At 37.3% G+C, this 14248-nt stretch overlaps 1 protein-coding gene across 1 annotated transcript in view; it reads right to left on the bottom strand.

Moving 5' to 3' along the window:
- Positions 1-14248, bottom strand: part of st6gal2a (ST6 beta-galactosamide alpha-2,6-sialyltranferase 2a) — a 55809-nt gene that overhangs the window by 18726 nt on the left and 22835 nt on the right. The window contains exon 4 of the mRNA XM_059342519.1: positions 13131-14223. Within this exon, the coding sequence (XP_059198502.1) occupies positions 13131-14133 (1003 nt within the window). The 5' untranslated portion in view covers positions 14134-14223. The remainder of the gene's footprint in view (positions 1-13130; positions 14224-14248) is intronic.

The raw sequence follows: 14248 nt of genomic DNA, 5'->3' as shown, positions 1-14248 counted from the left end.
ATGTGTGAAGTGATACTGTGTGATTTTATAGGCAATATACGTTTGGTATTTATTGCGGTTTGACATGTTTGGATAAATGTAAACTAGGACAACAGAGGCATAAAAAATACCTCATCGATATCAAATCTTGCTTCACATCAGCCCAAGCTTGTCAAGGGCTTTACAGTTGTGTTCAATATAATAGCAGTCCAATGTGACTAACCAGATTAATCCAGATTTTTAGTATATTTATTATTGCTACATGACAAACGACAAAGGTGCAGTAGATTCTCAGAAAACCAACAAGACCCAACATTCGTGATATGTAAACTCTTAAGGCTGTGCAATTGGGCAATTAGTTGAAAGGGGTTTGTTAAAAAAAAATAGCAGTGTGGCATTCAATCAGTGAGGTCATCAATTTTGTGAAAAAACAGGTGTGAATCAGGTGGCCTCTATTTAAGGATGAAGCCAGCACTTGTTGAACATGCATTTCTCTTTGAAAGCCTGAGGAAAATGGGTTGTTCAAGACATTGTTCAGAAGAACAGCGTACTAAAATAGCAATAAAAATATACTAAAAACCTGGATTAATCTGGTTAGTCACATTGGACTGCTATTATATTGAACTCTACTGTATGTAGTCACAACTGTGTTAACACCCTCTGCTTAGATTGATAATTTGAGGAAAACTTCAAAAAGAAGAAGAAAAACTACATCAAATACTTAAAAAGGCACACTGATGACAACTGAACAAGAACAACATCCATTTGCATATGAGTGACTTCCAACCTGTGCACACATACACAGATGTTTTTTGCAGTTGGATCAATGCTTTCTGTAGTTAGACAAATCAAAGAGTGGTAGAAGTCACTGTGACAACACGCTGACTGTAGCAATGTAAATGATGATCACACTGACAGACAACAAACCCACAGACATGACCAAAGTGCTCTCTAGTGGTTAGCTCCTGCAACTAATGAGCCACCGCAAAACATTTCAGTTTTAAATTCTATTCTGTCCACAATTTGTCCACATCATGTCCACATCATGTCCTTCACGGTTCACAAACATGAAATCCTCAGCTTGATGGATGGTTTTAGTAATAATTAGAAACTTGTAACGTCTGCCTGTCCGTCGATCGATCCATCAGTCCCAGAATCATCCTTGTGCGTTCATCTGACAACACGATGGATGATCCTCCAGATTTGGATCTAATACTCCTTCATCACTGACGCCAGTCGACTGTTACAACACCGATTGGCATTCACAACAACACGACCTACTGCAAACACTGAAAACGTGCTCACAAGCTTGACACTGAGTTTGCCCTCCTGCTCCAATAGAAGACTGTAAACATGTCAGTTCTCAACAGCGCTACACCAGACCGATGAAGGTTTTCTTAACCCATTTAAGCTGAGAAAGCATTAACGCATTTCTACCATTAAAACCAGGATCGCTGTTGCGTTATTCTACCATTAAGGCCAGGAAAGCGGATACATCGTTTTGTAGTATTTGTAGTTTTTTCTACCCATTTTCGGTCTCTTGGCCAATGAAATGCATCAGAATACATGCGGGAGTGTCGCAATGCAACATTGGACTTTTCCAGAACTTTGAAATCATGGCGGAGGACGACTATAGCAGAGAGAGCTCAGAAGTAAGTGACGGAAGTGATCTTGATGAAAACCGCACCTGCGATTTTATTGCTGATCCGAACCCTCTGAACCAATCGACCGGCATTTACGGATGAGGAATATGTTTTTAGACGACTTTTTCACTGAAGAACAGACAGATTTGTGGCCATCTGGAGATATGAACAATAATAACACTCATTGAGTGTGATGATGATGTAAGAAATCATGACTGTTTATGTCTTATATTACTTTATGCGTCGTTGACCCTGAAAAGTGCAATATAGATCAACTGTATTATTATTATTTATTATTATTATTATTTTATTACAGTAGGCTAATGAGAACTGTGTCTATTCCTTCCAATGGTCATATCATGTTTGCATCTTGCTAATGGGCATGTATTAGTATTTTGCATAGGATTTTTATTCAGTCATCATCACATACAGGTGTAAACAGTAGCTTACAGTCCATATACAGTCATACTAGTGCACTTTGTTTTACATTTTTATTGAAAATAATGCTGCACTGACACTTAAAAAAATTATTGTACTAACACTTTATTTTTACATTTTTTGATTGAAAATAGTGCTGCTCAGTTGGCAGAGCACCTGCCCCATGTGTTGAGGCTCTAGTTCTCACTGCCATTCTCTGTCTCTTTCAACTCTTCTGTTCAATAAAAGGCAAAAAGGCCTTTTTTTCTCTATTTGCTGAGTTTGTTGATTTTTTTAAAAACTTCATTGAAGGTTTGGACAAATAAACTCAACTTCTAACTACTCAGGAAAGCCAAATGTATAAGCTCTCAAATACTTTTTGAATTTCATTTCTATCTGCTACAGAGGCTGAAAAATCTTCTGTTGAATTTCCAGAAAAATTTAAAACATATTTTAGGGGGGGTTCTTTCAAAATCGCCCGTAGGTTTTCCAGGCATTTTTTCCAGGCATTTTTTCCAGGCGTTTTAGGCCTAAATGGATTAAATAAGGGATTGTTGTTTGTCCAATCATTTGAGGTTTTTCCACATTACACAATCTTCAGATTAAAGAATATTTGGTAAAACTTTCTGCCTGTAGTGTTATGAGGCTTTATAAAACCATTTAAAAGCTCATAATCATGCATGAAAACATATATATCATTATTATAGGTAGTGGAAATAATGTTTTACAAGTTCAGCATTTATAATGCTTCATGCCCCTCAGATTTTCTTTTCCATGTACTGGTCAATTTTGATGTTTAGGGCTATTTTTCTTCCATTATATGTCTTCTTTCAGAATAGTGGGAGGAAAACATCCAAAACAAATATTCAGCTTTATATTTTACTACATTTTGTAGATTTATCCTAAATTCACAAAAAAATTGGTGTTCTATTGCAGCTCGTCGTCACAGACTCTCATTCTCCTGCACAATATTATGTGTTTTACATGTTGGGCAGTCTGTGGCTTGGAGGTTAAGGAGCAAGGCACCTGGAGAATTTGTGGGATTATATAGTAATTAATTAATCTCATCTTTAATATTGTTGTTGCTATAATTTATTTTAAATATTTTCTCTTCAAATTGTCATTTCCATTAGGAATGTATGAAATCTTTAAAGGCTTTTTTTTTTAATCATGCTCTGAGCCATAAATCTCACTTCAGCTACACTTACACCAAATTTACCAGATTTATTCCTAACTGTATTCTAAAGGTTTGTATAAAATTCATTCATACGTTGATTTGTAGAAGGTTTTGTTCCTGAAATCATGATGAAATTAGATTTTTTAAAGGCTTTTGTCAGTATTTTCTGATTTATGAAATGATAAAAGGAGATAAAATAACTTTGTCATGGAAATATGTGCAAATTAGCAAAACTGAACATACCATACAAAAAAAATATTCTCTTCATGTAAACATCAAACCTGAGAAGTTTCATGCTGATATCTATAAGTTAAAGAAATGACCATAGTGTACCGTAGTGTCTCTGCTTAACAGAACAATCTGAGCCCTGAACATCCAAACTACCATAACTTCAGCCAGTTATAAAGACACAGAGAACTGTACATCTGATCAAAATACATACTTTGTCTTTTAGTTTCCAACATAGAATAACATCGTGTAAACATAAATAACATGCTATAGCATGGCTTTGTTGTGTGACAACACTGTATTGCATCATTCCATTAATCTCATTTAATTGTCCTGAAAGTGCAGGAGTTTTGAATATCTCATCGATTATACAGTTTAAAATGAGTTCTCTTTCATCATTGAATGTTAAGCAGATATTACTGTCTCTCGCCAATGCTTCTGAGATGATTTCATTTCAGTCAGACAACTCACATGATGCATAATGTGTTTATTGGACAATGAACATAGATTAGATTTGGCGTCTAGGCTCCGACGTCATCACTCCTCGGTAGTTACATGAGGTATTGAGGAGTGATGTAATAAATCCCCTGTCAGAGCCTACAGGTGGATGCTGGATGGTGGTGGGGCTGAGAAAGCAAGCGACAGTACAGATGCAGCAGCAGCAGCATTGGCAGGCAGGAGAGCTGAGGATTACTCTCATCTTAAATAGAGCGCCAGATTGGATAGAGGGAGTGTTTTGGTGGAGGATGTATGAGGAGTGGGGCATGTCATGTGTATGGCAGCACAGCTCGAGTTGCCTGCCTGAACTAGCTGGCAGGCATCGCTCCATTATTGGGATTTTCAGTATTTAAGCTCTTAAGCACCGACCTCTCTGACTCCGGAAACAACAGAGAGAGATCTTCAAGATCACTTTTTACAACCTACTCACGTTTGCAACATGTAACACTTGTTTCTTGACTATTTCCCACTTCATTGGTTTAACCTTAACATCACCAGGATCAATATTCACACTCGCCAATTACCGCCTTCTGTGTCTGCGATGTCTCAAGAGTGAAAACCCCACTTGCATTTCTTTATTTTCTGAGAAAAGACTACATTTTGGAAGAGGAAATGTTTCAAGTTGAGGATTGATCTGTTTACTCCCTAGTTCCTTTTATTTATATATTTTACAGAGAAGGTCAATGTGAAGAGTTTGACTTTAAAACCTTCCTGAATTTGTTTTGCAGCATTTAGAGAAAATGTCATCTTGTATTATTATAAATTGAAGTACCAGTTTTTTTAAGTATATCAGTGCAATTTTCTCCGATCTGTCTTCATGAAAAGAACCATGTGCTATTTATTATTTCTGCCAACTTTGTGTATACTGCATTACTGTGAAGGACCAAAGCTGCCGAAATCATGAATAAACACATAAATGTCTCTATAAATAAATAAATATGCCACTTAACGTACCAAGAATAACAATAGAATTGAATTTACTTTAAATGTATTAATCTTTCTAATAATTCCCCTATTTAAATGAATTTTTTATTATGTTTTTACATTTATTTTTTTGTATTTATCAATAAACTAATACTTGTGTTTTAATTGACTTTTAATTTATATACATTTCTATTAATTCACTATTTATCTGTATAATTCTTATATTTATTTATTTGTTTTTTTAAACTATTTATTTTAGTTATTATATTCCATTTGTATACAATATACAATATATATCCAATTGATTTCATTCTGTATAATTTTCTTTACAAATTTCTTTAGGCAGCTTCTATTCTCTGTATATTACAGACAGATCAGCATGTTTAAAAGCTGAAAGTTTTTAATATTAATGGCTGAAAGTAAACCATGGCTCTCTAACTGCAAACAGACTGCGTGAAAAACAGACATGGAATTGATTAACTGGTCAGGCTTGTTTTTTCTGTGGCAGAACTGCCAAAAAGCATGTGAAGCTTGTGACATATACAGTGACTTCACTACAGTATCACAACACCGTTATTCATACTCCATCATGTGGAGTTTGATTAATTTCAATCTAAAGATTGCATTTGTCAGCACCTGTGAGATTAAACTTGAGCCCAGCGCTCCTCCGTGGACGCAGTTTGTTCATGTCCGACATGTTGTATTCCTCTTGTGACATGATGAATGAACGTTTCAGTTTGAGATCGACTACGATTGAATTTAGTCTGGCTCTCTGAGACATGTTCAATGTCTCATGTTGCTTTGTAAACTCAAATATAGACATGTTGATTGTCAGGCGTCCTGTGGAGCTGACACGGTTTCAACTTAATATAACTGACCCCTGTGGCTCCTTTTGCAGTTTCCTTTTTCAGATTTATTTACTTTAAAGTTTAGCATCTTTTTATATCTCAAAAGTGCGGATGACAAGTTCTGTGTGTGACAAATAAAGCCTGTGAGAGTCAAAAGCAGGCTGCAGGATGTGTGGCAGCAAATTTAATGTTTTTTTGTCTTTTGTTTTTTACACCAAACAACTATAATGCACTTTTCTGGTATCGACAACGGCTCCGGTTATTATTGGAACATATTTCCTCCGTGCTGGCAACCTTGAATTCGTTTTGCGTCATGTTAGAAACTGACTTGACTTGAAAATGACTGATGACTTTTCAAAAAGGCAGCAGGTTAAATGTCCCTGTTTCAATTACATTACTAACCTATAAACAAATTACGGGCCTGAGAGCCAAGTCTTGCATAGCAAGATCTATCAAAACATTGGAAAAGGTCTGGCTGCACCAATCATCATTCTGCTATAGGGGGAAAAATCTTGTGTTTCTTTAAAGCAATCACGATGGTCGTGGGCAGCAATAAGCCCAGGATGCAGCAACGATGCCCTTGTAAAATAGAAAGCGAAGATATAAGGGGAGAAGAATGAGAGAGAGAGTTGGCTATCACTTTGTTGTTTTTATTATATATTTATTTTATTTTAAAATGTTTGAAATAAAGAAAAAATGTTATCCAACTAAACAACATAATTAGCTTTTCAAGTCCTACTCCTTTTTAAAAATATATTTTATCAATAAACTGAATTCGTAAACTTGCATTTTCCAACTTTCCTCTCTCATGTGCACCGTACACTCAATCAAACATTAAAAACAAAACAACAACAAATTAATCTGGATAAAACAAAACAAAGACATCCAAACAAACCTACATATGTGGTAATCTCTCCCACATATGCTGGTTCCCCTCACTGATATTCCGTCTCACATCCATGTTATTAAAAATTAATTTGAGCTTTTTAAAACTCCTACATGTGTTTATATCCTCACGTCCATTAATTGACTCGTTTGACTTTAAGATGGATATTTTGTATTTCTGAGGATGCAGAAGAGTTTTAGGTTACCCATCATGCTTTCTTGTTAAAACTTCCGCAAAATATTTTACATGACCTTTTGTCAGTTTTCCACATGTTCTGGTTTAACAGCTTCATCTTTGTAGTTTTATCCTTTATATATTTTTTAAGTATAAAAATGTATTTGATCTTTGTTTCCATTTCATGTTTTAATTAACTGGCTATTGCTTGAATTTCTTCCCTGTGAGGCAAATTTGTGTTGTGTAAATACATATTTATTTATTCCAGACAAAAAGTGCCAAATATTTTCTGGTTCCAGCCTCTTTAATGTGACGATTTGCTGTTTTTTTGTTGTCACTGTAGATGGAATTCATCAAATCAATTAGTCAAAACCTAAACTGACAGATCAACTGATATAAATAATGAATATCTCTCGTCCTCTCCCTCTACAAGCATGACAATTCAATCTTACCAATTTCTTACCCTTCCTTTCCTTTTGGAAAAAAAAAAAAAAAACAGATCAGTACAATCTGCCATTTCTCCACTCTTGTGGAGCTGACCCTCAGAGCCCAGTCTCTCTAAATGTAATGCTATTCAACCACAGTGTATTTTTTAGTTTTCCCACAGGGGGGCACCAATTTACAAATTTAGCACAATTAAAATCAATATTACAAAGACAACAATGCAAATTAGTCATGTCTATGTCACAAAAAAAAGAAGAAAAATATTGAATCATAAACCTAAATTTGAAAAAAAAAAAAAAATCAACAGAGAAGGACTTCAGGGTGAGGCGTTACCTTTACCTCAAAGGGCATTGTTGAGATTAAAGTTTGTGTTATTGTTGTGTAAATCTCGTCAAAGTGTCAAAAACAAATACTTTAAGCTTTTGCTGCAGGGCATTTCACTGAATAATGCAGTTCTTGTTATTTTCTCCATCCCTTATCGTCCTGGAGATGCAGTTTATCCTGTTCACCACATGATGGCAGCCACACATCACACACACAACACTGATTTAAACCAAACCCTCAGTTACAGAGCTAGCACAGGATTAAGTCTGAGCTGCAACCACTGAGAGAATCCCGATAATGTAAATGTCAGTCAACTTGTCAGTACAAGTTGCACGTTGGAAAAAAAAAACAAAAAAAACATGGTGATCACATTCATCTTTTGCCCATTTGTCACAATTCACAGCTGCTTGGTGTAGGTTTTTGATGGGGTGCAGCCTTTTGGGAAGGACATGAGGGTGAAAAGAATGAGACAGACTGAGATCGATGCAGTTTGATTTTCTGTTGAGGCAGAGTCTGAGAATTAATGTAACAAAGTCAAGCTTTTCCAACACTGTTCAATAATTAATCTGCTCTATCTTATCTCATTCGTCAAAGCATTAGGTCCCACTGGCAGGCAAAATCTCGTTTCTTAGCACGATGATGACACACTGAACCAATACCTGACATGAAGATGTATGTGTTTACCCTCAGAGAATAAACGGCCATGAATTACAATGTTTTTTTTGACGACTTTTCTATATTTTCATAATGAGTCTCTCATGCTTGGAAAGGCTTTTATATGCATGTTATAAAGAGAGAAAACAATGACAAGTGTGGTGCTGAAAAGACACATTCACTTCCTTTGTCTATGAGCATGTGCATATGGGTCACATTATTGGACAGAAACCAAAAACAAACATGGGGGATGATGATACATCAACAGAGATTTAGAAGCACCTGCAGAGTTTAAGTCCAAGGCCTGGTGCCCAAAACTGAAAACTCCCTCTCTTTTCGTTTCCTCTAAAAATACAAACTACCACTCAGTCAAATGTTCTTCTTCCTCCAGCACTAAACAGAACCCAAAAATAAAAAAAACACCTCAAAGCTGATCAATAACCCAAAAAACAACACTTGGTGGTGTACCCGAGTGCATCTGTATTTCTGTACCTTTGCAGCAAACTTGCATGCACCTACAACTTTCTAAATAAATCTGGCTTTAAAATGCACAGATTTCTCTTGCAACAGAGGGACTTTTATTGCAGCGAGTGAAGGCAGCAGTGCGGAAAGACTTATGGTGCAGTTTCCTAGTTTGTGTTGTTACCACAAGGTTAGGATGCAGGTATAGGTTTGCATCAGATGTCTGCATCTGATTTTCAGTGATAGTTGTTTGCTCTGCTTTTCTTTCTAGGACAAAGTTATCTGGGGCAGCTAGTGTCTATAGGACAATATAAAGACATATTTTGTAAATATAGAAATATTATGCATAAGCAGAAACTCATAATATTGAAGCTTTTGCTTGCTTTGAGCAGCTGAATTCACAAGGAAGCGCAAGGAAGCTATACATGATGTGAAGGAGCCTGATCGGTTACCAGAGGGGGTTCTGCTTTTTTCTAGTGAGCCATCTGTCATTGAGTTCACACTCTCCCCACTTACCAAATAGCTGCCAAAGTCTCTAAACCAAGAGTACACACATTCAAACACAACGACATATACCCTACTAGGCACACACTCAAGCCTGCTCACAATCAGTTTGACAACTTAATCAGGAAACGCCATATGAAAAATAGAGCAAATGCAAATCATTGCAGGTGCAATTAAATATTTGTTGACCTTTAAAATTCTGCGTCTCAGCAAGCCGCGGTGCTCAAAGGATTCCAGATCATATATATATATATATATACATACACACACTTCTAATTTAGTCACTCATATGGTAAACTAGTACCTGATTCACTTATGTCTGACAGTAAACTTCTTAACATGGATCTAAGTAATCTTGTTATACTTGTAGTATTCCGGTAGAGCTTCACTACACTGTCTGTAGCTATGCTTTGCAGCGCTTTTATAATAATGACTTTATTTCTATACTACCTTTTAAAATAGCTTACAAAGTGCTCTGACAGAGAGCAGTTAATCACAAAGGAGAGTGATGCCATAAGACCAACAGAGCAGAGATAAGTGCTAAGAAAACAGTTTTTACATAAAAACAATAAAAGACAGCATAGGATCAATTACAATACAATCTCAGATACCAAGGAAAAGTAATAAATATAAAAGGATGACTATACAGAGAATAGAATGAAACAGAGTAAGATGGAAAACATTGCAGAAAAGCAAGTCTATAAATAATATTTTATGATGTTAAACTGCTCCTAATGAAACTCTACACCTCTAACAGAAGTTCCACAATAAAACACTTTATAGTGAAGTGAAACATTGCACCCCCTGAACTTGTGAAAGAGCTGGTTGAAGCATGACTTGATGTAATTTAAGGCTGGAAGATAATTCAATAAAATCATTTAACATCCTTCAGTGGAATCGTGATGAATCATATGTCGAGATGTTGTGATAAACAATTATGCCGTCATTATTTCACATACTAACTCACATTTCTTAAAAATACTAACGAGGCTGTATTTTAGGGAATATCACTGAGGATTACACTTTACGTTACCTCTTATTTCATTGAGATAAACAAACTGGACTCTACCTGGTGTCGTTGCAATTTCTCGAGAAACATAAAACACTTTACTCCCGTTCAGTTGGGGAATCCTGCTGTGTTAACATAAACGTGTTTCAGGTGGTGCAAAACGTGTCAGTTTGTTATATCATGTGAGGTCATTTACCATTACACACAAATGTTGGTATTAACTAGGGTTGTCAAAAGTATCAATAATCAAAAAAGTATCAATACTAAAACGTTGTATCCGGATACAATACTCATTTTCAAAGTCGAGTATCTGAAGCTTGTTATCATAGTTGCAATTTCTTTTTGCACAACTGTTCTTTATTATAAATATTTAACCTTCTGTTCTGTTAATTTTTACATGTTGCATTTTTCTTGTTAATAAAAATATTTCTGTTAAATTTTGGGGTCTTTGTTTTTATCCTTGTGGTATCGAAAATGGTATTGAGTATCGAATATTTTCCTGAGTATCGGTATTGAGTTGAAAATTTTAGTATTGTGACAACCCTAGTATTAACAAATGGTGAGTAGTGTTTTCCAGTAGCAGTGTCATCAGTCAAACAGTGTTGTTATATTAAACTACTGTCTTAATTTGATGACTCTGTATTTCTGTAAATGTATGTAAATAGTGAATGTAAAGCTAGAAATATGTATTATTTTCTAAATGATCTCACTTGAAATTGTTATATTCGTTTTGAATGAAAGCTTATTTAATATTTTAAGTATTTGACATCTTTAAGCCCTGATGTTATTTTGTGTTGGTTTCAGTTAAATTAACAGCAAACAAAGCTGATAAAGGTGTTTGCCTTTAAAACATTCTCTCTCAGATAAAGATTAATTATTTCCCTGTTGGTAATAGCACTATTATTATTATTATTTACTAAAGACAATATTAAGACAGTTCTGTCCATGACAAAGGATCACAAATATGAACTGAATGAAGTTTATGCTGGATTTTTCTGGTCTCAAGATCTTTAATTCTTCTTTTTCCTTGACCACTTGAACTTTTCTTTAGTGCCATAAAGAGGTCAAAATGTCCACTGTCACACAAGATATTTCCAAATCTTATTCCATGAAAATAACTGAGTTAGTTCCTGTGGTAACACGTATATATGTCAGAGGAGAATAACCCTGATTTTGGTGACCACATGATGTGTCAATCAGTGACATCAGACAAGTTTCCATGAAAATGTGGTGCACACTCATACAATTCACCCCTCAGTCCACCCAGATCTGATCTCATTTCCATATGCTGTTGCAATTCTCGGTTTCTCTAGTGCAGCGGAAACTTCAGTGGCCTTTTATGTTCATCATTTAGGTCATGATTAATTCGCTACCATTTTCTCCATTGCAGTTTGCATACACCAGTTTTCTCACCTCAGCAAGCACAAACACTGCAAACTGCCTTTTTTAAATATAATTTCTGGCATTTCCACTCACATGGAACACTTGTGTGTGAAAATTTGCATAAAAAAAGGTGGATAAAAATGCATTTATTTATTAATGACAGAAACGCTAATTTCAAACAACTTCCAGAATCATCAGTATTCTGTTTGTTCTGTCCAACACTTTCAGGGTTTATTGTGTGTGTGTAATGAATATTGCTGCCTCTTGGTAAAGAACAGCAGATTTTTGCCTGTGGTCTATTCACAAACAGCTTAATTAAAACCCCTGGTCTTTCAGCTTATATATTCAGCTACGGTGGCTGGGTCCCTTCTTTTTTGATAGTTATGTTTTGTTACTAATAAAAAATACATTTTTTTATTTATCTATTTGTGAAATGTAGAATACTGCATGACTTGAGTTTTTAATAAGATATGGTCTGATAGACCATGGTCTGGGAAGAGATGATTTGTTTTTAGGTACCTGCAAGTGAGAAATTATTTCAACAAAAATCTTAAAGAGGTGTTAGTTAATGATAAAAAGACCTCCATGAACCCTGACCCACCTTTTCCTAAGCCCAGATCATGCAACAAAATTATCTCCAAACTATATAATGCCATACAATTATCTAAACAAGAGAATACAGAACACATAAAAAAGAAATGGGAAAAGGAAGTGTAGTGATCACACAAGAGAGCTGGGAGAAAATATGCCAGCTACAACGGTTCTCAACCGGGTCAAATTCATGGCGGGAGTTCTGCTGGAAAAATATCGCAAGATTTTTTATTACATCCATTCAGAAACGGTACCAAGGCGGCGGAGACGCTTGTTGGAAACTTTGTGGGTCTAATGGTGCCAACCACTTCCATATTTTTCGGGACTGCCAAGCAATAAGACCTTACTGGGAAGAGATCCACAAACATATTGAAAATGTATTTAATGTGAATATTCCATTTAAATGTGAAGCTATGTACTTGGGTACTTGGCTATACTATTGGCAGCGAGTATAAAAGCTGTCATGAGGAAATGGTTAAAAGTAGAACCTCCCACCATTAATGAGTGGATTGAAGTTGTCTTTGAGATTTATGTTGTGGAGAAGATATCGTTTTCCCTCAAAGTTGAAAAAGAAAAAAAATTATAAGATCTGGATCAAATGGACTGAGTATGTGAAACCAATCAGATCAGATTTCATTTAAATATACTTGTGCTTTGGGTGAACTTGCCCCCGCCCCCCACCTTTTTTTGTTCCCAACTTTTTGGACAAATCACTTAAACTTTCTACACCCATCCATTCCTATGTCCTTCAATGACTATGGCTGTAATTGATGTATGTGATGGAAGTTTGCCTTTCTAAATAAAAAGAGAATTATAAAAATAAAAAAAAAGATATGGTCTGATCAAAAGACAAGTACAGAAGAGTCCAAATATTGAGCAAGCACTGAATGACTTTGGGTCAGAACCAAAAGGCGATGAAGGTTTGGTACCCAGCACCGTGGCCTGTTTTTGCTCTTACTGTAAAAAAATTTTTCTCTTTACTCACCGATCTCTTTGCCCAGTCCTGAACGCAGGATGGCACCAGCCGATGTGACCACCGCACATGTCTTGAAGCCTCTCTGGTCCTGCTGGCCGCTCAGTCGCTCCAGGGGAAGAGACGGCACAAGACGAGACCAACCTAGTGAGGAAAATGGCTGCTCCGACCCATCCACTGTCCTGAGCCAGGCTTGGGCTCTCATTTGACACAGCAGCTCCTTCGCACTTTGGGCAGCCCTGCGGTGGCCCTTGTATGTAACATGGTGTTTGTTGGCACTAACGTAGTCCTTCATGGCGCGCTGGAGTCGAGGAGTCAGCATACGGGCCGACACGCGACCCCGCCACAGCCGCTGCACCACTGAGGCCGACTTGGAGAAGTAATATTCCTCCAGATCAGAGGAGTCACCACCGCCCCTCCTGCCCGCTGTAGTCCTCATTCTGTTTCCTAGTTCCTCTTCTTCTTCTTCATTGTCCCTATCATCTTCTTCCTCGCCTCCATTGTAGCGTGTGGGCCTGACATGGTTCTGGTACTCTCCCTGGGAAGTTCTCTCACGACTCTGGATTGAAGGGCCTGAGTGAGAGCCCACATTTTCTGTACCAAATGAGGACCAGGCAGCCAGGCTCTGTGGGTCCAGGTAGTCCTGGCGGCTGGTCTCCTGGCTACCATAAATGGCATAGGGGGCACTGTTGGGGCTGCGGCTAGCCTCCAGGCTGAGCTCTGGGGTGGTGGAGCTGGCAGAAGGCTCCGGCTCCGGCTCACCTCCACGGTAGGTCGTAGTTAAGGTGGAAGCCAGTTCAGGGCGGGAACCCAGGTTAGCATGCTGTTGATGGGAGGCCTGTATAGAGGCCAGGCGGCGGGTGTCAGGGTGCTGGGAGAGTAAAGAGCCAACAGAGGTGAGGGGCTCATTCACACGAGCATCCAGGAAGTAAGAGAGGAGTGCGAGGAAGAGGAGAACCCAAGCCAGCATTCCCACCAGCACTAGCCTCCGCCACTGCCTCATACTGGATTTCATTACCTCTCACTCACATACACGCCTGTTCAGCTGGCCCACCAACAACAAAGCCCCACGGCCGGGACTTAGACCAGAGGTCAGCTGGAGGGCCTGTAAAAAACAAAAAAGAAGCTTA

This window comes from Centropristis striata, chromosome 10, assembly GCF_030273125.1.
Source record: "Centropristis striata isolate RG_2023a ecotype Rhode Island chromosome 10, C.striata_1.0, whole genome shotgun sequence".
NCBI classification, from domain to species: domain Eukaryota; kingdom Metazoa; phylum Chordata; class Actinopteri; order Perciformes; family Serranidae; genus Centropristis; species Centropristis striata.
Note: the sequence above shows the minus strand (reverse complement) of the source record. Positions and strands in the feature narration are given on the sequence as shown.